At 42.7% G+C, this 25,847-nt stretch overlaps 1 protein-coding gene across 22 annotated transcripts in view; it reads right to left on the bottom strand.

Annotated features, from left to right (window-relative positions):
- LOC111073978 (protein alan shepard) overlaps positions 1-25,847 on the bottom strand; it is a 147,832-nt gene that overhangs the window by 10,299 nt on the left and 111,686 nt on the right. For 21 of the 22 annotated variants that reach the window (XM_022366572.2, XM_022366567.2, XM_022366573.2 and 18 more), the window contains one exon: positions 616-869. In XM_022366572.2, coding sequence (XP_022222264.1) covers positions 616-869 — 254 coding nt within the window. Of the gene's footprint in view, positions 1-615; positions 870-18,229; positions 19,150-25,847 lie in introns of those variants that run through there. The other variant, XM_022366571.2, reaches the window with a different exon arrangement.

Here is a 25,847-nt window from a genome sequence, read left to right as displayed (position 1 = left end):
GCCATGCCTAAAAATGGCGATGATTTCGCAAATGTATCTCAAAGATGGGAAAATACTAATATCTTGGATTTAACAAATGGAAAATATACCATGAAGCACATGATTTCTGCGTTTAGTTTGCATCATGAAGATACTTTTTTATCTTTATCTTTCGACAGGAAATATGACAATAGTATCCCTAAAATGTATAATTTAAGCCCCTACTAAATTGAAGTTCCTGCAATCTATGGCTCAGAACCTTTTTGTCAAAGGCATCTTTTTATTTTCGCCTCAAATATCTATTAAATCGCTGGCTGCTGCTGCTGCTGTCCAGAGCGTCACAAAAACAATTAAATTAAATATGCATAATGGCCTGCCGGCCGCCCAGAGGCCACACCCACGGGGGCCCACATTCTATCTCCTATAAAACAATTTAATATGATAGGTAGACCGCAGAGACACAAGAGATACATAGGACGACCGCAGGGCATAGAGAATGCAGGTTGCAGGATTCAGGATGCTTGATTGCATTCATATCTTCTTTTTAGGGGGGACACACAGTATATACAGTAATTTTATATACATATGTATGTGTATAGGGGTCTGGTCTGGTCTGGTTTGTGTATATGTACTCACTGTGCACACATATTAACTAGATCCTTGTCGGTTGTGCCTTGCTGCAGTCCGCGTATATAGAGATTTGTCTTTGACAACTGCTCGCCGCCCTGTTGGTTCTGATTCTGAACGGTGCCGTTGGGACCCATGTTCGTGTTGGTGTTCGTCGTGTTGCTCAGGCTGGTGCTCAGTGTGCCGCTCTGGGAGCCGGTGTTCGAGGAGCTGCTCGAATTGGTGTTGCTCGGTGAGGCTGCCGTTGGCACACGCTGGCCGTACTGCAATAGAATGAAGGAAAGAGCATATGAGTATGTGAGTATATGTATGTATATGTATCTGGTATATATATGGTCCAGGAACTGCTTTTGGTATTTTACTTTCCCATAATCTGTGGATGACGATGGTGAAAGACACTTACTCGTAAGCAAAAGTATTTTTATTGAAATTCCATCTGAAAATAGCTGCCATTCGAAGTTATTGAATGCCGCTGGCTACTGCTTGGCTCACACAATATATACGGCTACGGATAGATTGTGGAGAGGTATGCCCCAAGAGAGAGAGAGAGAGGGAGAGACACAGAGAGACATTGGCATGTTGACGACAGCCATGACGATGGCGTTTTTCACTTAAAATGCTACACATGTGCGCCAGAGAGAGACAGAGAGATGGTACTGCCTGCCAGGACTCGGCTGCAGGATATTTTGGCACTCGAAGGAAGGCGTTGAAAATCTATAAAATTTGTATGCAACAAACAAAAGGCTTTTCCTCCTTGCTCATGCCTCCGCTGCCATTGAGATACATTTTTGAAAATTTGCCAAAAAACATTATTTTATTCGAGCGCAAACGCTGAAATATGCATAACCAGGGGGGGAGACAGGGAAGTGTGGGAGAAGTAGAAGAAAGGCAGAGGAAAACCATACCAAAAGTTCAACTCGGGAAAATTCCCGTAAAATGCAAAACCGAAAATCAAGCGAAACATTTCGCCCTCTCTCTGCAAAGGAGTGCAGCAAAAGGGGTTAAGGGTGCGTACTATTTTTTTTTTTGGCAAACTTTTGCACCCAACCACAAATCCATTTGCATGGCTAGGGTAGAGTGTTGGGAAGGGAGGCGGGCGGAACCGCTGCTAGCGTTGCTCTCTAATTGATCCAGAAAAAAGATTTAAACAAGCGAAAACATTCTCAATGGTCGATGCTCATGTCAGCCAGTGGCTATTGCGGCAATTTGTGGGTCAAATTTAAGTTGCAGACAGAAAGCAGATAAAAAAAACCGTGGAATAAGCATTTAAATTTGTATTTCAATTTGGTTTGCAGTGCCACTGAATGCACTTGGATAAAAATGAGATTTTTAAATGAGTTTTCAGTCGGTTTGTTCTCTCATTCGATTGGGAGAAGAACGAATCCACATGCAGACAGCTTTTTCCCGTAAGTCAGTAAAGAAGGATTGAGTGACGCTACTCAGTTGGAGAGCAAATCTATCTATTTTGTCACGACAGGTGCTCTTTTCGAGAGGTGCGACTCCTTGACTTCCCTTTTTGGGGTTTTATTTGCAGTCACGCATCAGCGGCCGAAATTCAGAATCACTCTCCCTCTGCCTTGTACAGCAAGGGGACATCCCCTTTAATCAGCTCTTTAGATCACATCCATGAGATACATTTTAAGTACAGTTTAATCTTCTCTACAAAGAAAATTCTCTCTGTCTGGGCGCATGCAAAAACATAATTAAATAATAAATTCCTCCTCCAGTAAATTGCACGTCTTTTATTTTTCTGTTATTGTTGTTCGCAAAGTCAGCGAAAAAAACACACGAGAAGAAAGAAAGAAGAAAAAAAAAAACACTCATACGCCCTGTTGTGTGCCAATGAACTTTCCGCGCATTCTTAGCATTCGGTTGCCTCTGTCTCTGTCGCTGTCGCTGTCTTTGCCCCTGTGACTCTGTGCCTCTGTGCCCCTGTGGCTCTTTCTCTTTGTGGCCTGTGCCTGTGTGTGACTCTCTGTCTGATAATGAAATTATATCGTTCTAATAATTTTATGCGCACAGCAACCAACGGAACGACGGACAACGAACCGGCAAATCAGCGCATAAACTACACATGAAACCCCCAGACAGAAACACACACGCACACACACTTTCAGATACACAGATACACCACAAACTACAGATACCACTACTATATATTTCTTTTTTTTATGTGTGTCACGCCAAAATCGGCCAAACGACAAGTTGGCTGCCGTTTTCTTTTTTTTTTTTGCATTTTATTTCATTTTCCCCCGGTTCCCTTTGGCTTTGCTGTTTTTATGGTTGCTATTCGTTATTCGCTCGCTTCTTTTTTTTGTGGTTTTTTGTGTATTAATTTTGTTTGAAAAAAAAATTGCGTCATTTGCAAAAAATTTTACGCTGCGAATTTCTGCGCGCAAATTCGAAAGTTGTCTCTAATTCTTTTTCTCTCTCCCTCTCCTCTATTAAATATTTATTTTCTTTCTCATTCCCTTTCTCTTCTATCAACTCTTTGCCTTTTGCTCTCCGATGGCTGTCTTCCCTTTATAATTCTCTTCCGCTTTTTGTGTGTGGCCCACAACGTGTGCCCTGAGACTTTGGACAAGTGTTCTTCCATTGCTCCCCCTCCGGTTCCCGGTTCTTGTGCTACACTTCCTCTTTCTCTTACCGCTCGTATAAGCAGCACACATTAGCACACGATGATAGTTTTTTGGATGTGTTAACCCCTCTCTTTGGGCGATTATTTATGCGCATTTAATTTGTTTACTTATTTATTGCACTGCCACGAGACAGCAGCACAGGATAGGAGTAAAAGCAGATGAGAGGATAGGTAGGGAGGTACCCCAACAAGAGCAGCAGTAGGAGGGAGGAGGCAGGTAAAGGGGAAACCCCCGAAAGCGAAACAAAAAACTAAAAATACCATTTTAATGGCATAAGCGCAACTTTTTGATTGCCTCACAGACAAATGGTAGGAAGACAGCAGAAGAAGGGGGGATAGAGGCTAAAGAATAGTCAAGGACGAAAAGGAGGGAGCCACAAAGGAAGAACAGATGGCAGGACGACAAAACAACAAACGATGTCGTCTTCGATGACGATGGCAAAGGAACACGCAATTCTTAATGTCCTCAAAACTTATGGCCCGCCATTTCGTTTGGTTCGGCACTCGCTTCTCCTCCTTGTTTTTTTATTTATTTTTTAGGAGATTAGACAAATGTTCACGGATTATGATGGCAGGTGGGGATTTAGGAGGCATAAAAGAGAGCTTAATGGTTAGAGGCGAGTAGCAGGGAGGGAGGCAGAGCAAGGACAAAGCTTCATGGAGAGGCAGAGCCATGGGATATGTTCAGGCAGGAGCTGGAGCCCATGGAAAGGTATTGGCACAAACTATTTTGATATGGGTCTGAGGAGGGCTCTGACGATGGGCTCGCTGATGTCTTTTTCAGATATCGATTATGAAGATTGACAGACGACAGTTGGTGGGGTGGGGGCATTTATTTGCCTGTCTGTTGTTCGCTCTTAAGCCCCTAAAATTTTCCACTTAAAAGGGGTCAAGTGTAGAGTCAGGTAAAGGGAGAGGGAGCAGAATGGAATGAGTGGAAATCTTTGAGTGGAAAAAGCCCAAGGGAATATCAATAGAATTTCACAATAAATTTCCATTCATCGAAAGATTGAAGCAAATGACAGATACAGTTGCAAATTGCAAGTACAGTAAGGCCTCTTTATAATGGAAAGCCACAAGGCTTCGATCTAAATACTTTGGATGGGGGCAAATAAGCAAAATAATTATGTCTTGATATCGAACATTCCATTCCCCTTCCCATCTACTTTTTATACTCCGTTCCACTTGCTGTTTGTACCCTTTAAACCAGTTTTCACTGTTAATTGAAAAAGAACAAATAAAACCCAAAGAGAAACCAAAATTCAAAGAATTAGGAACCTGCAAACTTCAAGGTGTGATTGTGATCCATTTCCAACCAAAGCCACACACACACACACACACACATCTCCCTTCCTCCCCATCTCCAGTCTCCACTCATGTTAACATCTCCATTAAAAAGCATTAGCGAAAAGATTCTCAGAAGCAGAAACCGAGATCGGAGATCCATCCGTCGTTTGTGGGGGGGTCTCGTCGAGTCACGTGCCGCCGCCAGAAACAGAAGTGCGAAATACAAATGGACTTTGGGTATGATTTATGGATGTCGCCAGAGCCAGAGCCACAGCTACAGCCACATATAAAATATAATTCATTTAAGTCTTTTCTTGCTCGCCTCTCTTGAGGTTGCACGAGTCGAGCAATATTTCCCAGTCAGTAAATCAGTCTCAGAAATCCACTCCATCAAGAGATTTCTTGACATTTATTAAGCGCATTTGTCCAAGCACTTCAAGGCTCAAATCTGTCCCTCGAATTTGGTTAACCAGAGGAAAGGAAAGCCTGGTCGGACAACCATCATTCGAGGGAGCCACGCTCTTGACTGCTAAAGTAACACCGAAGGACCGCTTCACTTCCTGTTCCAGAGAACACTTCCCCTTTTTTTTGGGGGGATGCGAGGGATGAAAAGTCATCAAATCAAAGAGCAAAAAGCAAAACAGGGCAAGGAGAGGGGAGGGGCCCTAATCCCAAAATTTTCCATCTGATTGCAAGGGTGAAAGGAAAACCCACATAAAAATGCCTCTCACGTGACTTATATAAATTAAATGCGTAGCAGGAGAAACGAGGAGGAGGAGGAGGAGGGGAAGGAGGAAAGCTGACACAAAACTGAAAGATACGATAGATGGCTGAATATTCATGCGAATGCCAAAAAGACAGGAGGAAATGTTAGCCGTTATCCCATCCGAGAAGAGGGAGAATACCATTTCCCCACCCAATAATTGACGCAAGTCATGCTGCAGAGGTGGCAGGTGGCAAAAGTCAGGCGTTCCAGGGGTTCAGAGGCCAATGCCAGCCAGCGAGAAAGGGGGAGAGAGCATTTCCAAGAATTTTCGTATCATCTGCTGCTGTGGCAGCTGGAATTTTCCTCACCAGCCAAAAAATAAAATGAAGCAAAAATGTATGAAATATTTACCCGCCCACAAAATCATCAGAAATATTTGCAGGCACTCAATCGATAGACAGAGAGAGAGAGGTCTCCTTTTTCCCCATTCTGCTCTCTTTATCATCTACACCCACGAGGTTTTTCAGGTTTAAAGACATTTCCATTTCGCCTTTGTTTCCATTTCGTAGCGAAAAAGTTCATTCATCCTTTGACCTTCAATGGGACATGCAGGCTCTAAAAACTCTTTGTTTGCCAGGCTTTTATGATCTGATCATGATTGATAAGGGAAACAGAGCTAAATGATTGTATGATTGCAATGATTGTTGGGTTTCGAAATCTTATCATGGGAATGTGAATGAATTTATGAATCAATTTCCAAGAATATTTCTAATCCCCCATCCGCAATGCAATTTCTAGCGAACCCATAAATATGGGGGCCTCATTTGTTCGAAATCCAAGTTCATTTTCATTTATAAATAAATGAGGAAAATATTTAATAAAATTCTATGCCATTTTTCAGGCAATTAAGTTTTCACTTTTCTGTTTCATTTTGAGGCCACAATTCTGCAGATTATTTTCATATTTTTATACCCGTACTCAAAAAAGAGTTAAGGGGTATATTAGATTTGTGGTAAAAGTGGATGTGTGTAACGCAGAGAAGGAAACGTTTCCGACCCCATAAAGTATATATATTCTTGATCAGCATCAATAGCCGAGTCGATAGAGCCATGTCTGTCTGTCCGTCTGTCCGTCTGTCCGTCTGTCTGTCTGTCCGTCTTGTTGAGCGCCTAGATCTCAGAGACTATAAGAGCTAGGGCAACCAAATTTGTTTTCCACACTCATGTGATATCACACTGCTACAAGTGTATTTCAAAATTTTGCCCCGCCCCCTTCCGCCCCCACAAAGAACGAAAATCTGTGGCAGGCACATTTTTAAAGATACGATAAAACTAAAAACGCAGTATCGTAGAAAATGCCCATACCTACCAGACTGCCGAATCTGAATCAGATCGGATCATAATTATAGCCAGAATGAAGAAATTAATTTTCAGTTGCTTCCCCTGTCCCCCCTCCCGACGACGACAACGAAACTCATTTTCCTTCTCGCTCGCACACTCTGCCGCGTTCAGTGCGCGAGCAACCCCTAGCGGAGGAGATGTAGAATCTAAATGGAGCATGTACATTGTACAATCTACATGTTAGATGTAGAATATACATTGTAGATGTAGATGTAGATATCAGATGTAGCAAAAAAATGTAAAATGTAAAATTTTTTTTTTTTCTAAAATTCTAAAAAATCATAAGATCAAAAATGTATATACTGACTGAGTACGGGTATAAGTAGAGTCGCGTCCCCAGAAGCGACTCGCACGTTCCTTCTCGTTTTCATAATATTTTCTATTGATATTTTTTTTTACTGTTTTTCGTTTATTTAATTTCGGTTTTTATTATCGTTGCTGCTGCCACATGATTGATTCAACATTAACTGTTTAATGTTTAACCAGAGGTTGGTTTTTCCTTGTTTTTGTTTCTGGCTACATTTTGCGAAAATTTTCATGGGGCTTTTCTGCTTTTCTGTGCACATTTCCGACGACACGAATCGTGAATCTGCATTGCCTTGCACTTTGTTTTATTTATAAAACGAATTTCGCATTGTTTGGCATATTATTTTTTGAATATTTCTTGTATAATAAAAATATAAATACATTTTGCGCCGAAAAACAAGAGGAAGATAAACTGTTGACAATATTTTATATACCTATATTTAAGCCTTTTTTTCAATGCAAAAATTTGCATAATTTATGAAAGAGAACGAGAAATTTAATCAAAACACAGAGAGATTGAGGAATCATCAGAGGGCCTCCCCATCGGCCTCTGTGATTGCAAAAGACTTCCCACTTCCAATCAAGCAAAAAGGTTCCCCGTTTCTCTGTTTATTCTACGTGATTCGGCAAAAGTTGGGAGCGGGGTTGCTGTTGGGCTTTTCTATTCTATTATTTTTTTGGGGTTTTATCTGGAATTCGTTGACGGAATGAGCACGTGCTATGATGATGAGAGACGGGAAGCAAACAAACAGAGAGAGAAGAGCGACAGTAAGGGCTAACCAAAAGCACAGATAAATTATCTAAACAATTGCCACAAGATTAAAGCAGACTCTGCCGAATCTCGAAGAATAAGTTTCTGGGGGGAAAACTTCAAGAAAATTGCTTAGAAATTGTTTAGTTTGCTTTGAAATTATATTCTTTAGCTGAAATATGTGAAGAACACATTTGAAATTAAGCATAACTACTTTTTAGATTTAATTATATTTTTAATATTTGATGAAAATTTCCATTATTTTCTTTCATAAATTAAGAAGTGTACATAAGGGAATCTCCCCACAAATGTTGGGTACCCTGGAAATTCCGTCATTCCGCCCCACACCCAGAGAGTTGCACAATCCCCAACTTAACCGCAAACAACATTTTGTTGCTTCACACAGATACACAAAGATACTACACGTACGAGGTAACGGGTAAAAAAAAAAAAGTATATGACAGATAGGAAAAGACATGTCTGATATTGAAATGTGGCAGCAACAGGGAGGGGAGAAGAGACTTGTAATCCGAGAGCATGCCTCACTGGTCGCCGGTTCACAGTTGAAAATTCATGTCACCGCCAGATACTCTCACATGAGCAGCAGCAGCAGGCAGCAGCAGACAGAGATACATATATAAAATACAGTTACAGATACAGCTAGAGGAACAGCCCCTGCCGCAGCAGTGATCTCTCAAGTGGGTGGGTATTTGCTTGAATGCTAGTAGAGAAATGTGTGGGTGGGATATGGAAAATAGTCACAAAACTCGAGACTCGCGCGACTCGATGCTTTGCTTGGGGGCCACTTGGCGACTTGGTGGCTCAATAAAATGCAATAATTTTATTGAATTAAAGAACATAACTCAATTGAGATAAAGAGAGAGAGAGAGAGAGAGAGAGAGTGTGTGTGTGTGAGCGGAGGGAAGTAGAAAAGGAGAGAAAGATGAAGGAAGAACAAAATAATACAGGGAATATGTGGGTACTACTTTTTACAAAGCAACAGCAGCAAAGAGACAAAACAGGCAATGAAAATGGGGAAAAACAATGCGAAAACTGAACAAAAAGCAGAAGCAAAGAAGGACAATAAAGAAACAGACGCTAAGTAGCTATAACCATGATAATTGCTATACAGAGTCTACCAGCTATCATTTATAATTTAGATAGATACTTTCATTGCCACAAATATATCGAAATTTTCCTTGAAACGGGTATTTGGTTCTTCTATTCTTTTCTTTCTTTTGTCAGAGAAATATTCAATAGGAGTATGCGTGATTATATTTCAATTAACGCCCCATCCCCCACACAGCCCTCTCCTTTCGAGTGAATTATTGACGATAAGTGGGTGCCCTATCGATGCTGTTGACCAACGAATATCACTCACAACATTCATAAGCATTCGAATCACATGAATCACTCTTTCAAATGTGAGACTCTAGAAATGTTTGCACTGATTGCACAGTCAGCAGGCAGGCTTTTAATAAATACTTTTGGAATACTCTCAAATATTTCCCAGAAATAACACTCGAAATTATCTGTTAAAATGGGAGAGCGGAACGACACAGGTAGATAGATAGATAGATAGATAGAGAGAGAGAGAGAGAGAGAGGGGTAACTACAAAAAGAGTGAAATTTATCGCTAAATGAAACACTAAAAGCATTTTAGCGCGATTAGTCGTCGGTGGTCCGGTGGCAAAAGCAGACACAAAATGTACAACGAGATTTAAGCGGGGAAAGGCGGAGAGCTGACCAGCAGACAGACAGACAAACAGACAGAAGCAGAAAGACAGAAAGGGACAGAGAGAGATAGAGTGTTAAAGAAAGGGAACGAAAACAAGAGCGAGACAGAATCAGGGGGAGTTAAGTGCAGTGGGGCCAACCTCCGCCTTGTCTGGTGCCTCGTCGGTTGTCTCCAGGTCTTTCTCTCTCTCTCGCTCTCTCTGTGTCTCCCCAAGCGTTTCTCTGTTCTGTTCAGTCTGTTGGCTGAACACATTTAAGCATTAAATCCATGAACGATTGAGCGAGAGAGGGATAGTAGTTGTTGCTTGTTGTCCATCTCCATGCCCTCCGTAGGAGCCAACCTACCTCGCTCCCTTCCTTCCAAAAGAGCATTTCCTCCTGAGGTAAAATGCAAGTAAATAAGATTTTAATTGAAGCTTTTAGCACGGAAATGGAATATTAATAGAGATACAGAGAGAGAGCTGATGATGAGTTCTGCTGCTGCTGCTGCTGCTGCTGCTGCTGCTGCTCCTGTTGCTGCTGTTGCTGTGGCACGCTACGGGGGGAAAACTGCTTATATAATCCATGTTTTTCCATCAATTCCAATGTAAATTTTCTAACCTAAGGCCAAAGTTCATTTGGAGAAGCAAAAAGTTCATTAGAAATGGGGGGGAGACAACTTCTAATAGGGGTACTCGGAAATGCATTAGGGGCCCACCAAGCAGCCAAGAGGCAGAGGCTGGAATCTGTTGTCAGGTGTAATATCAATCCAGAAACATTCCCCCCGTCCCCTCTCTCTTTCTCCATTTTTCATAATTGCTCCTGTCAATTTCTGTGACCCTTCCCCAGAAGGCCTTCCATTTCTGCAGAAAGGTTTTAACCCACTCTGATTGGCATCTGCACAAATTGCTAATGGCAGCAGCAGCAGCAGCAGCATCATCATCAGACCCCCCACCTCCAAATGAAGAATGAAAAGAGGGGGGCAAAGTGTGAAGCGATGTCGGGTTGGCGGGTTGGCGGTAAGGTATAATAACATTGACCAAATTAGTCAGGGAATATCAATCAAATGGTAATTCAATTGAAAAGTGTCCACAACAGAAGAACGAGAAGGAACGAGGGTGGGGGCATGCAAAGGGAAAGCTCCACAACAGCGGAACTAAGAAAACGTAAACATGGAAATGGAAATGGGAAAACTCCACAGCAGCAGCACCAAGAAAAGAGTACAGAGATGGACAGTGAAAATTCCCTCAGAAATGACACTTGAAAAATGGAAACGATTAACACAAAGGAAAGGAAGATGAAGTGAGGGTTTTTGTGAATATTCCGCTGGGGCTTAAAAGGGTTGAAAGAGTTTCCCAGAACCCAAGTCTAAAAATATGAAATATTTCTTGAAATTTTAGATGAAAATTCCCAGAAATTTATCATGAGAAAATGTTATAGAAGTAAACGAAGATAAAACGCTTCAGAGTTGCTTAGAAATAGGTTTAAAATATCATTTAAACGGAATTTCCCGTAGATGGTTTTTATAGCTCCTAAGGGATATGACAAATTTATTATGTTTACTTGGGATATTTCTAGAAATTTGCTTGAATTTAATAAAGAAATTTGCAGTATCTTGGGGTAGGAAATTCCCCAAACTTTCAAGATTGGAGAACTTTTGAATGACTAAAAATGAAGAGAAGAGAAATTTCAAGAGCCATCTTTGAACATTTCTGAGTGTAGAGTCCCATCTAAAAGTCATGAGACTTTCATATATCATAATATAATGTATAAAATTGCGGATGGTTATTGCCTGATATATGGCGCATGATGTTTATACACATTGCCACATTAGTGGCACTGACCACTAATCGCTGAAAGTGTGGGCACAATGTACGTCCAACGGGGTGGGAATGATAGAGAGAGGAAACATATTTCTGCACTTGGGGCAGAAAATACGAGTAATTTATGGGAAAACGTGCAGAAAAAGTCATCGAGTGGGAGGGAAAATCGTCCCTTTAAGGAAGAGAAAAAGAGTGGGGAAACATGAGGGTGAAAGAGAAGAAAAAGGAAGGAAAACGGTGGGGAAAATGTAAAGGAAAGAGAAAAGAAAGAAAAGCAAAGGCAATTGCAAACAATAAATCATATCGTGCAAATACATTTGTGTAAAATATTGCCAAAGAACGTGATCGGAAGCGAGTGTTAAAAGAATGGTCAAATGGATCTCCTCTCCCTCTTCACACTTTCTTTCACTCCCCTCACCACACACAGTCCACCGTCCTCTCACTGGCTCACAATTAAACACAAATATGCCGCCACATTTAAATTTAATTAAGCCTGAAACCTGAAGTCCGAAGCCTAAAGCCGACGATACAATGAGAGAAGAATGAAAAACAAATCCGCTACATATGCATATCCCACCCCGCTCCATGCCACTCTCTTCTCTGTTAGGCTTCTCTGTCACTCTTCGCTGTCTCTCCCCACCATAAATAATGAATGAAACGAGTCTCGACACAATGAATACTTTGAATCTCTGCGAGTGGGAATGTGAATGTGCGTGTGTGTGGAAGTGTATGTGTAGCGGAAGTAACACTTAACTTAAACACGAGCGAAAAAGAAAAGAGGGAGAGAGGAGAGTGAGGCCTAGAAGATGGATGAGGGCACATACACACACAACACACACACAGAATAGTGAAGAGCACTTCACACACACACACACACACACACACACAAGTGTCAATCTCACACACAGATCCAAAGAGAGAAAGAGAGAAAAACACAGAGACCCCGAAAAGATGACAAAATACAAAAAACACACACGCGTTTTGTACTCCTCAAGTAACAGAAGATACAGTGAGGCCTCTTCCCTCTTCAGAAACAGACACACTCCTCTACATTCTCTCTCTCTCACTCACTCACTCTTCCTCCCCCCTCTGTCTTTCATTTGAGTGAGAATCATGCGGGTATTTAAATTTAATTTGCAAGCTGACAAAAAAGAAAGCAAAGACGATTTCTTGACACTTCTTCTCCCTTAAGTGTGTCTGTCTCCTTCTCTTAGATAGACCGGAAGTGAAGAAGTGTTTGTGTGGGTCCCCTCCCCCCTAGCCGCAACCCTCTATCCAGCCATATATGTAATGCAAGGGGGAGGGGTGCTACGGAAAAGGAAAACTTCTGCTAAAAGCCAACATTTCGAGCACAAAACCTACATTTTATGCTGGCATCCCCTCTCTCTCTCTCTCTCTCTCTCTCTCTATCACTCACCATATCTCCTTCCCTTTTTATATTTCTCTAAGTGGTTTTCTGGTCACTCTATCAAATTCTGAGAGAAGGGGAATGGGCTAATGGGTGGGTGGGAGTGTGATGTGTGGTGTCGGAAGTGCCACTCCTTTGTATCTTTAGTTAGTGCAAAATTCGAGGAAATATTTACTAAAGAGGCGGAAAGCCTCCAAGGGGCAAGTGAAAAAAGGCAACTAAAACAATTCCATATTTAAGAATTTGTATAGAATGAGAACTATCTCCTGGCTTCGGGAGTATCCGCTGGGATTATCTAAAAGAATTAAAGGCATGCACATTCCACAGTGCAACTATTCCTCCTGCAACTGAAACTGCAACTTCCACTGCGGTTGCAATTCCAATTCCAATCCATTAACAATTAGCTAAATGCGAAACAACTCCATTTCCCAAACAGAGCCCCAAAACCAAAAACCAAAACCCCATCCAAAAGGCGGAGGCCACAATCGCTGGCCCCTCTACAAAATCAAACACGATGAGGCGCCACAAGAGCAATACCCCACCACCTTGCTGCTGCAACTGTTAACCCTCCCAAACATCCGCGTGTTGCAACTGATTAACCCTTTGAAATTCCCCGCCTTTACCCACCGAAAGGTGCACCTGCTGCAGTGTTGTTTCTCCTCTTTTGGCTTGTGACTGGTTGCTGTTGCTGCTGTTGTTGTTGTTGTTTCTGGGCGAGCGATTAATGGGAAATGTTTTATCACTCATACGCCACATGAGCCACAGGCCCGGAGTCAGAGCCAGAGATAGTGGAAAAGAGAAGGGCAGAGAGAAGGGAGTCACAGACAGACAGAGAGGGAGAGAGAGAAAGAGAGATGACGTTGCCACGAGACAAATGTGTCCCCAGAGCAGCGCTAGCCGGCGGAGTGCAAACAAAACGCCTACGTTAATTACACTGCCCAACAAAACACAGCACTGGACTGGGTCGTGGGGCCGTGGGGCCGCACAAAACAATGAAATTTAACAACTAAAGCAAACTGAAGCTTAATCTAACGAAGCACTACCACTACCCCTGCCCCTACCCCACTCCCATCAGTCTGTGTTTGTATTTGTATTTGTATTTGGGGAGTATCGGTGTATCTGTGTGTGCGTGTGAATTGAAAATGTGACTCATTTCAAAAGCAAACCCCCCCAGTAAAAGCCCACAAAAAACCAAACGCAAACGAATTGACCTTTAAGAGGGAGATAGAAACAAAGAGGTGGGGAAGTGTGTGTGAGAGAGAGAGAGAGAGAGAAAGAGAGAGAGAGAAGGAAAGCCAGAAAAAGAGAAAAAAAGCCATAAAAAGCACCTGACAACCGTTTTGTGGCCAAATGAGAAGAAAAAAGAAGAAAAAATAAAATTGAGCAACAAAATTTCAATCATTTTTGAATGAAGCTGTTGCGGCTGCTGCACTTGTAGGGAGGGGTAGCAAGATAGAAAGAGAGGGAGATAGGTGAAGATAAAATGAAGAAATGATGCAAGAGTAACAATAAAAAAGAAAACCAGCTGAAACCTTAAGAAAAATCTTTGATCTATGGGTCTTTCACTCACCCACCCAAATCTTTTATTCTTATCCGCTTAAAGCCTTAACCCAACAGGGACATAAGTTATAGGCACAGAAAACTACTGGAACTGGGGCCCCTCTAAGTTAAAATTAAATTATATTTTAGCTTAACCCACTGATACAGATCAAGACACATAGGACACATCAAAGTGCAACTTCTTCATTTTGGTATGTGTCCTGTTTTCAGGCCCTAAACATCTTCCCGTTGGCAGATTCTTTCCTGCTTTCCTCTCTTATTCTTTTCCCTACCTATTAACCCTCTCAAACCGCTCTTATGTATCGTTGCAGTACAGTCACAGAGCACGATTCGCACTCGCAAAATGTGATTTCTATTGGCTTCTGTATTGCGGTCTCGCTGACTCATTTCCCCTAAATGTTTCATTATACAAGTTTTTCAGTTGCGTCACTTGATCGCTAGCAAAAGTTGGTGGTGAGGGGAAGTTTCTAACTTCCAGCAGTGATCAGGGGGTATATATCTATAGCTCGTGTTTTTTCAAACAGTTGACATAATTTATGTGTACCGCAATTTCTGATAAGAGAAAACGCAGTCACTTTTTTCTCTCTGTTTCTTTCTGTTATCGCCCGTGGGCGCTGACTAACCCTCGATATTCTTATCAGAGTCCGCTCTGCGTGGTAACTGAGGTAGCGGGGCAGGGCCAGCTAGGTAGGCCAGGTAGAGTAGGAGAGGCGGTAGAAAGTGCCGACGGTGTATTCTGGGGAAACCACAATGTTTTCATTTCAAAATTTATTAGATTACCCAATGGAATAATAAAGGGGACAGGGAAAATACATTTCTGGTACAAAATGGTCACTTGAGACATTTTATTGTTTTCATAACTTAAATTTGATATTTTATCTTAAAAGCATTTCCAATATTATCAAACAAAATATTGTGTTTCTTTGAATAAAAAAAAAGAGCACCATCCACCCACAGCATCCATCTATAAATGGGAGAATACAGAAAAATACGGAAAACTATAAGGCGGGAGAGTCCCAATACATCTCTTTTTAAAAGGCATTTTAGTTCGAGGACATGCTCTTCCTTTATAAGGAAAAGTGGGGGATAAGTCTCAATCAATTTTGTGGGCATCGATTTCAGGGGGAACCCACACCAGAAAATTCTAAAATTGCTACTTTTTAATCGGATTTTGTTGTTCAGATCTTCAAGTGTATCTGAATCCATGTCTTTGGCCTTGGGCTCTGTAAGTATTGTTTAAATGGATTTATTGCTGAGGTTATTCAGAGTATTATTATATGTAATTATTTTTAATGTTTCGTTTTATATATTTATTTGTTTATCTTATTTTTCTTTTTTTATTTAAAATTTTGTTTTCCTCTAATTTTTCTTTTCTTTATTTAATTTTTGTTGGTTGTTTCTTTGCCTTGTGTTTCTTTCTTTTATTGTTTTTTGTGCTGAGTTTGTATTTTGTTGGATTTGCATGTTTTGCGGCACGTAGAAAAGTTCACGCCACACACCACACACACACACACAAGTAAGTACCGTAAGCAACCCCCGCGAGGCAGCAGTCGGCAACTTTTTGCTAACAAATTGCCCTGTCCGATAGCCTCCCCACCCTCCTGCCATGCCTGCTACCAATCTACAGTCCAGAGAGTCAGAGCCGTGCGATAAGTGGAAAGAAAAGCGTTCTAGAAGGCTGCTAAAGAAGGGAGGGGAGCCAAGGCAGCCAAGGGTAGATAGGGCAGGAGAAGATACTGGCAGGGCAAAGGGAATATGTAAATCCCGAAATTGCCAACAAACCATAAAAAATTCTGAGGCTGAGACATAAAACAGATGAGAAGAAAGAACAAGCAGGAGAGGAGAGGAGAGAAGAGAAGAAGTCGGAGCAGGAGCAGCAGAATGCCGAAAATGTTGAAAAGATAAAGATGAGACGCGAGCAACGCAGCAGAAGGAACAGCAGGAGAGACAGACATGCCTCAGATACGGTAGATTGAGAGATGGAAGGGCGGATAAAGGAGGTTGAAGGAGGGATGAGTGTGCTTACGCAGGACATGTGCTGTGGAGGTGAGAGTTCACAGTTTCTGTGTGCTCTGGGCTCTGGCTCTGGCTCAGGCTCACGTTCATCTTCATCTTATTTCTCTCCTTTCCTATCATTTTCTTCTTTATTTTTTACAACTTTTACTTTGTTACAGAAACAAAGAACAAAGTGTGCGGATGGATGGATGGATGGATGAAAAGAGGTTGTGTGGGTGTTTGAGGGCGCTGCAAATAATCCCCCACGTGCCCTGGGGGCATGTTAACGATGTTGTCTGCCACCGTCTTGTTTTGGGGCGTGCCACACACACACACACACACACACACACAAACAGAGAGGACAATTGAGTGAGAGAGAGATGTGGGCACGAGGAGGGGTGCAATGACTGCAACTTGTGCAAAGAGAAAGTTTCTTCCTTCTTGAAGCTCGTCTCCTTTTTGTGCGTTAAGAAATTTCATTGTTGCCCATATTCAAGGGTTGATTTTCTCGTCTCAAAAACACATACATACATACATACACTCACACGCAGGCACACCTTCCCTTAAACCCCCTACACCCCACACCCCTCTTCATGTAGCTTTAGGCGGAGACAAAGAAGAAGTGGAAGAAGCCGAAAAAGGGTGCACACAAAAATGTTGAGCGTCTAAAAAATAAAGTTGCCCCCTTTATCGCACACACACACAAATAAATAAAGGCTTAACCTTGGACTTCACAAGCTTCTAGTGGTGGAGAGAGAGGAGAGGGGAGATAGAAAGCTAATCAGTCGTTGCCTCTCTTGTCGCCGTTGTCGTTGTCCCCCCATATCGGACATTCCCCGTCTGGCCACAACGACGCTGCGGGGACTGGCCGCAAGACAAAAACGAGCGGAAGGGGGAATCGTCTCGCTCTGTGCCGTGCCTGGCACTGCCCTTTAAGTTCATTGAAATTGCCCTGAGACTAAGGCCCCCCCTAAGGCTGTCTGTGACAGATAAACGGGATAAATGCATTCCGCAATGAAATTGAAATTATGTAATGTAATTTGAGCTGGGATTTGCTATAGAACCAATAAAATTGTTCATTCGAGGTTTCCCCAGAAACCAGCTTTGTAAACATAGGCTATTCGTCCCTTTAAAAGTTCCCCTCAAATTATATTCATTAAGATTCCTAAATATTCACTTTAAATATCTATTTTTGGAAGTTTCTGCTTGCAAAGATGAATTATTTATTTCGCTAAGCCAACAACAATCAAATTGATAGAGCATATTTTCTCCTCTTCTTCGGACTATAATATTTATAGAATCTGGAAATGATTTACGTTAGCATATCTAGCATTAGAGGCTTGGAAGTTTTGAAGTTTGATGATTCCATAGCCTATAAAGTGTTTCCCCTCTACGATATGTTTAGCCGCCTACAGTCTGGAGAATGAGTAACGTAAATCTTTAATTTTAAAGCTCTCTTTCTAGTGTGTGTGTTTTCTTCTTTTTCTATGACATTTGGCATTTGTCACTTTTTTGCAAACACAAAAGAAAAAGTTGCTAACCTTTAATCTTAAAATTCTACAAAAATCTCCACAGCCCACACACAGAAAGATAGACAGAGAAAGGGAGAAAGAGAGAGAGAGAGAGAGAGAGAGCGATGGATCGGATTATTTAATTATACACGCAAAGAGGGAAAGAGATGGAGAGAGACAGAGTGAAATACATTTTATTTAAACGAAAGCGTATTGTTGTTGCTTTTTGTGTGGTGTTTGGGAAGAAACAAACAAACAGACATTGAACTTTATGATATTGGGGGGCGGTCTATGGGAAGAGGTTGTTTGTGTGTGTGTGTGTGGGCGCAATGCGAAAGAGCAACACAAAGAGGAAAACCCAACAGCGGCACACAAACACACACATCCACATACACTTGAATACCTTTTCATTTTGTTATTAATTACGGCCCAGGCACGAGGCAATTGGGAAAGAGTGGAATAGAGGAATTTTTGCAGAGTTCAAGTATTTTCAAAATTAATATTATTATGCTTTTTATTTACTTTGTTTTTTCTCGAGCTATTCTGCTTTTGCTTTATGCTTGACAGCTGCTGCGCTGTCGGCGGCGGTGACGCTGGCGGCTTCTTTGCTGATTCTTTACGTTTTTCTCTGTGCTTCCTTCCTTCTTTCTATTCAGGCACGCACTCACAGACACACATACATGTGTGTGTATGTCTATGGGGGGGGGGGGCTGGGGGAAGCTTTCGGCTGTTTACAAACTTTTGCGACGTTTTCAAGTGCGACGCTAGCGGCGACTTCGGCTGCGACTGCGGCTTTGGCGGCGACGTCAGCGACAGAGTGAGAGAGCGCGAGCACAAGCTTTAACTATTTTGCTTTCTGCTTCTCGCTATTTTGCCGTTCGTTCGTTGGTGTTTTTTTCTTTCCTTTTTTTGCAATCGCTTTAAATAACTTTCTATTGCTATTTTTATATATATATTTTTTTTCTTTATGCACACAAAACACACAAAGAGAGGTAGACGGCGAGAGACACAAAGAGGAACAAACGAAAAACCGCACGTACGATAATATTTCACTCTCTTTCAGCTAGATTTTTATATCTTTTAGTATTTTATAAATTTTTGCTATAACTTTTTATTTGCGGTGAGACCGGAGGTAGCGGCAACGTCAGCTTTAAGCTCACGCACACACACAAACACTTGCGGTAGACAGAGACACGAGTGTGGAACGACGGGGGGGACGTGACACGCGAAAAAAACAGAGAGACAACCACACGACTACAGTTTTTACAGTTGCGAGAGGGGAGCTGGGAGCACAAAACTTAAGCTTCGCAGCAGCAGCTGATCTTCGCACAGAGAGAGAGAGAGCGAGAGAGTCGGCCGGTATGTCACTGTGTGTGTGTGTGTGCTTCTGGGGGTTTGGGGGATACTCCGAGAGCTCTGCGAACCTAACGCGACAGAAATGAAAATCAAACTAAAACGCCAGCAGCCAGCGGCCATCAGCGGCAACGTTGGCCAGCGCCAGCGTCGGCCGGGCAGCGACGCTTTGGGAGCGGAATGCATGCGCAGTAGATACTCTCTCACCGGCGGCGACCGAGACTTAAAATGTATGAATGGGCGGCAGCGCCGACAGCAGAGAGAGCGAGAGAGAGAGCGAGCAAATAGTAATGAAAAAAGCGCCGGAAAGCGGAACTCCTCTGCTTGGCGCTCTCAGCCCACCCAAACGCCCGACCGACCCACTCCCTCTCTCTCTCTCTCTCTGTCACTCTCTTTCTGTTGACTATCAGCCCCATCTTCCACTCACAGCCCCCTGCTCGTTCTCCCTTCTGACTATCACCCACACCCTTACTCTCTATGTACCGGAAAAAGGAATTTTGTATGTGTGTGCCGGCGGGGGTGTATTTTTCCAACACAAAAAAAAATGCAAAAGAGAGTCCGAGAGAGAGTGCTGCTGCTCCTGGCGCTGCCTCTGCCTCTGCCGCTGCCGCTGCTGTTGACGTCAACGTCTGGGGTTGAGTCAGCCTGTGCCGGCGCTGAGCGCCACCACCCAAAAAACAAGAGGAAGAATAATGAAAAAAGTTTGCACAGTGGTACGAAAAGCCACCATATTGCGCCGATTATTACTTCATTCATCAATTGTTGTTGTTTGTTGCACGGACACGTTCGACATTTTTCGTTTCGTTGGCTTGCTCGCGTGTAAAGCGCTCATTTCGCTAATGTTTGCCTCTCTCTTTGTCCCCCTCCCAACCCCATTCCACATTCCCCTCTCACCGACTTCTTCTTCTAAATCGCAAATGCCAAAAATACTCGTATGTGTATATGTGTTTTTTTTTTTAACAAGTGGTTTTTTTTTTTGGCGCTTTGTCAGCAGCAGCAGCAGCGTGAGAAACAAATTTGTTGGCTGCGGCTGACACTGTAGTCCACTGTAGCGCGGTGTCTGCTATGTGGCGGATACCCTGCACTCGTCCACTGTGTATGCAAGAGCAGGACTCACTCTTAACAGCTGGCAGACTTGGCGCAGCCTCCTCCGAATAGGTATACTCTTTATTGGCAAAGGGTATTACGATTTTCAACAGATGTTTGCACTTTTACACATATTTAGCTTCCATAAAACATTCTCTTGATCTGCAAGGGTATGAGAGCCCTCGACTCGCCTTTAAAACTAAACTTCCCTTCGAGTATTATTTTCGATTTGATGACTTTTGAGCCGATTTTTGTTTTGTTTTTGGTTCGTGTGAATGTTGCAGCTCGTAAAAATAAATCATAAAAAGCAGAATAAAGAAAAATACGAAGTAAAAGGAGAGTAATGAGTGGAAAAGCTATTAAAATGCGACAGAAAAGAGCCACAAACCCATTGGCAGACCAAAAAAAAAAAAAACCAACCATCATCACCAGCACCTGTCCACCTTGAATTTGAAATCATTTTTCCATAATTTATTGTTTCGGGCGAACTTCAAAGTACCTTCCATAAAGATAAATAAATAGGGGGAGGGCAGAATGCGGTATAAAGCAGCAGAGGAGGAAATTATTGTTTGAGTTGAATGAATCTTCCACTTCCTTGGCTTCCCCACCCCCAACGTAACCCACATTTTGAACAGTTTTCTGTTTTTATTTTTATTTTGCTCAGTCACGTAGTTATTATTTTTTATTTTTTTTTTGCTAACGGGAAACCTGTTTTCTGTTGATGCGAATAGATGCGAATACTGGAATTGCCCATAACTTGAGACGAGTGTAACTTTGACTTTTAGAAAAACTGATTTGATCGATTGATTGATGGGGAATTAAGCAGAAAAAGAAGATGAGGAGGATTTTCCGTTGGCAAGTAATTGTAGAATCATGACCGGATCTACGTAATCCGTAGATCTTACCTTACTTTCCATAGAAGCAACAGAAATTGCGATACAGAAATTAAATGAAAATGAAACAGGGTTGAGAAGAAGGAGAGGACAAGAAAGAATCATGGAACGATGTAGAATGGCTTCCTCCCAAACAAGAAAGTAAGATGCGAAAGATATGCGTAATGGGGACAAAGAAATTTGTAATCGGGATTAAGTAGGAGAATAATGGGAGGATTTTTCCAGCCCTAGAGCTGCCCCATCTTCGATCCGCTCAAAAGCAATCGAATTACCTTCTAGACACAATAAAATGACGATAAAGAAATGCAAAACAAAAAAAGGGGTTAAGTAGACGGGTAGGCACAAAGCAGCCGAAGAAAGGGAGAAAGCAATTTAAATGGCGCTTACGTTTATTTACTAGAGAGAGAGAGAGAGCCAGAGAGATGGCGGTACAGCGAATATCAGCTGATACAAAAAAAAAAAAACAGAACACAACAGAAACACACATAAGGCAGAAGAAAATCGCCTCACATGTGGGCAAAGCGAAGAGAGCTGGTGGTGTGGAAGGGGTGGACGCAGTGAACAACCGTGATAATAGCAAAACAAATGAAACCAAAGAGAGAGAGAGAGTGAGAGAACACAAGGGAGAGAAAGATAGAAGGGGCATTTTCAATTGAAAATGAATGCGTATAAATGCGCCCATATGGAAAAGGCAACACACACAAACACACACAAACACACAGTGGTTAGAGTCTGTGTGGGCATGGGGGTGTACGGTGGAAAATTGCGACTTTGCCTGCCTTTTTATCGGCTTGCGGCATCTCTCTGCCTCTGCCTCTGCCGTTGCCGCCTGCCGCCTGCCTTTGACTTTGCTCTCCTCTGCTTTGCTGATAGTCTTCTCTGCTTTCTCATGCACTTTCATGCTGGTGACGCAGCGGGGTGTGAATGCGGCAAAAAAAAAAAGAATATACACACACACCCGCACACACATGGGTACGCATATAAAATACATTATCAGCGGCGTTGCGATTACAGTAATAGCAGCGACGCCGGCAGAAAACACCCTCTCTCCTCGTGGGTGCTGCTCTTCCTCTCTCTCTAGCTCTAGCTCTAGCTCTCTATTGTGATGCTGGCTGCTGGCTTGCTGGCTTGCTGGCCTGGCCCCAAGCAGCCAAGCATCGTCTGTTCCTACTGCCTGGTGCTTCCCCTCTTTCACTTCTTCTACCATCATATCATCTATTGCTCCAGCTATGCACGTCTTCTTCTTCTAATAGCATTTACTGTTTGTTCAACTGTTATTGCTGGACGGACGATTGCTACTCTGTTGCTCTCTCCTCTCGCGTGGTTCTGCCCAGCTATCCATCCCCATCTTCCATCCTCCCCATCTTGCCATTCCCATTCTGATTCCGATTCCCATTCCCATTCTCATTCCCATTGACATTGTCTTTGCGCCCATTCTCTTATTTTATCGCATCTTGTTCCTTTTGCCTCATTTCATTCCATTTCCATTCGCTTGCAGGTCGTCAAGAAATTAAATGCTCATTATTTGGTGGCTTTTTTCGCTGTCATTCTTCCCATTCTCCACACACACACACACACACACGACATTCGTTTTTCTTATCAGTCTAACTACTCTGCACCACCTCTCCATTCTCTCCACCCCGCCCCGCCGCACAGCATTCTGCTACACTCCTGCTCTCACTCTCCTATTGCTTTTACTCACGCCAGTTATTATGGTGGCGTTGACAGCGCTGCCGGCAGCGACTCATCAATTTCCCTCTCTGGCGCTGGACCATCCATCGCAAGGTGTGCTGATAAAAGGTGAGAAATTCCGGCTTACCACGGCTGCCTATTTTGTAGGCCACTCTCTCTATTGCAAAGCAAATGAAACTATCCCAATATAAGGCAACTATTTTACGAGCACTCTCTAGCAGCACCTCACCTCATCTAAATAGACCTTGGACTAATACCTCTCTCTCCGCCCGCACCCACACTGACTAACAGTTTTATTGCATTGTCGCCTGTCAATCGCCGCTGGACAATTGTTGTTGTCAACGCCAGCAGCGCAGCGGCAGAGCGGCACTGGGCAGAAAGCAGCGTCAGAAATTATCGCAGCAGAGAGGAAATAAATATAAATGTGTATCCAAATAAATAAGTAAACATGTGCGAAAAAAAAGGGTGGGCCATAGGGAGCGAAGGAGTGTGTGGGAGAGCACCAGGGGAGGGGGAGAGCGCGTGTGTAGGCTTGTGGAAGTAAAAGATAAAAGCTTTAACCGTTAATGACCCAGCCAAAGTCCGCACTGATTTTTGACTTTATTCTTTCTAAATTGGGCAATTTCTAGATCCCCCAAAGTGGGCTGCCTAGGACCTATGTATGTGGATAATTGAAAAATATACAAATATTTATTAAATTAATCAGTATTGGTTGGATTTCTCTGAGTTAGGACCTATGTATCGTACATTGCATAATGTTTGCAATCTTTTGAGTGTGCCCCCAATTCCAATATCATTTTTGTATTCATTTCTGATAGGAAATGTATTAATTAATGGTTAAATCTGCCCACTTTCCCTTTAAACATTTGTTGCCCTATTTAATCTCTGCCTAAAACTAACTTCGATGCTCAGTATTCGGTTAATACTTCTGACTGACGTCATACTTTTGGAGATTGGCTATAAATAACCCCAAAAACTAAACAACAAATGGAATTATACACATTACCAGTATCAGAGAGAGCTATACAAAAAAAATGCCTACATAAAAAAAACCAAACAAAAATTCTCTTTAATTTTTTTGTGGGCGTTTGCTTATCGATATTGTTGCTGGGTGTGTTTTTTGTACATTTTGGAAGTAAGCGATAAGTGACAGAGAGAGAGAGAGAGAGAGAGAACTCCAGATAAATATTGCCCGATTAAGTGCAATTAGTGGGAAACTATGGATACAACAATTGTAGGCGTTGGTATGGCGATATTGAGAGAGGAATCCAAAGAGATTCGAAACTATTTTTAGATCTGTGAACTCTGAACTTGCCTCCCGACAATCCTGCGGTAATCCTTAACATTTAAAAAGGCAATCCGAATGGCTTTGCCAGCCAGCATTTGCTCTAGACAACCACTAAGCCCTACCTCAAAGGAGGGCAGGACCAGAGGAATGTGTATCCATCATAATCTCGTTATCCCAAGTCTAGGCGCAAATTTCTACACAGAAAAAAAAGAGTTGGGGGAAAACTCCTGTCAAGACTCAGGGAAATATGCAAAGCGGAAAATTCCGCATAGCTGGCAGTGAAGGCAGTGGCTTACAGCCCCCTTAAAAAAGGGGGAGAGCGAAGGTTTCCATAAAATGTCACAAATTCCATGGTTCATAAGGACTATGCCTCTCACTACTCGTTGCGAGGATGGTTGGGGAGGCGGCGGTGTGGTCCAGGGATGCTCGAGTGTAAAATGTGAATAAAGTACAAGAATTGCCAAGAAATAAACGGAATTGCATTAAGTGCATCCGTTTGAGGGGCCAGGGGGGAATCACTGCTCAAGGAGCAGAGGAGGCTTGCACAGCCAGGAAGGAATTTAGGGGGGGGGGGAGGGGGTTTGGTGTAATGTGAAAAGCGGTCTGGAGGTGTCGTTGCTATGCCTTTTTCACCTTGCCACCTGGCCACATTGCCAAGTAATTTCAAGGTTATGTGAGAGATGGAAATTAGATTACCAGCAGCAGCAGAGGGAGCACAGAGCAGCGACAGAGGGAGCAGTAGCAGAGAGAGAGAGTGAGAGCGTGGGAGAGAACAGTATGTAGCAGAGACAGCGACATAGGGAACAATAGCAGAAGCAGTGATGGTAGGAGAGAACTGTTGTAGGAAGTTTGCACCTTATATAAATATACCCTGGATCCATGAACAGGGAGAGATCGAGGGAGCGACAGCTTTAGCTTCAGCAATAACAGAAAGAAGGTAAGCTACAGTAGAGTTGCCGACAGCAACAGGATCGTCAACTTTAGCAGCAGAAATATTAACAGCGACAGCAGAGGAATAGACTGCAACTGCACTGCTTACAGAGAAGCAGAGCATGCAAGCAGAGGTGTAATGTAAGCAGAGCCATGCAATGGAAGAGCAGCAGAGATGTGAGAGCGACAGCACCTGCAAATAAAATCGTAGCAGAGACAGCGACAGCGAAATGTCTGCGTTAACAGAGGCCACAGCAACTTCAACGCAGCAACGTTAGCAGAGGCAGCACAGCGGTGATCCCAGGGAATGGCAGACAGCAGGCAGAGGGTTGGCAGCGGTAGCGTCAGCGTACACGCACTCCCCCGTCCACTAAAGTCAGCAGAAGCTTAATTTGAACATGGCAACAGAAACCTCCTCCCCGCCCAAAATCCCCTAAAACCTGCCTTTAAGCGAATTTTGACTTGACTTTTCACTCACTCGAGAACACGATAACAACGGAAATATGGCTCCCAGCCATCCACTTCTACTATATATGTACATATATGTACATAAATATGTGTGTATGTATCCTGTATGCGTGTGTGTGCGTGTTGTCCATTTTAATGACAAACATAACCATGAAAACATGAACATTAATGGATATCCATCCATAATGGACATTGGACATTGGCTACGGAGAGTGAAGAGTGGAGAGGGGCATGGGGCATGGGTCATGGCCTGAACAATTGGTTGACATTTGAAATCATGTCTCAGAGTAAATTAGACAGTCCCCCCGCACCGCACCACCTCGTATCCCCTTGCATAAGCACATAAATTGTATGTAATCGGTAATATATAATTTCTATACATACATACATACATACATACATATGTACATATGTGGATGGAAAATTGGTT

This window comes from Drosophila obscura, unplaced genomic scaffold (genome assembly GCF_018151105.1).
Source record: "Drosophila obscura isolate BZ-5 IFL unplaced genomic scaffold, ASM1815110v1 contig_30, whole genome shotgun sequence".
NCBI classification, from domain to species: domain Eukaryota; kingdom Metazoa; phylum Arthropoda; class Insecta; order Diptera; family Drosophilidae; genus Drosophila; species Drosophila obscura.
The sequence above is the reverse complement of the archived record's forward strand: the minus strand, read 5'-3'. Positions and strand labels throughout refer to the sequence as shown.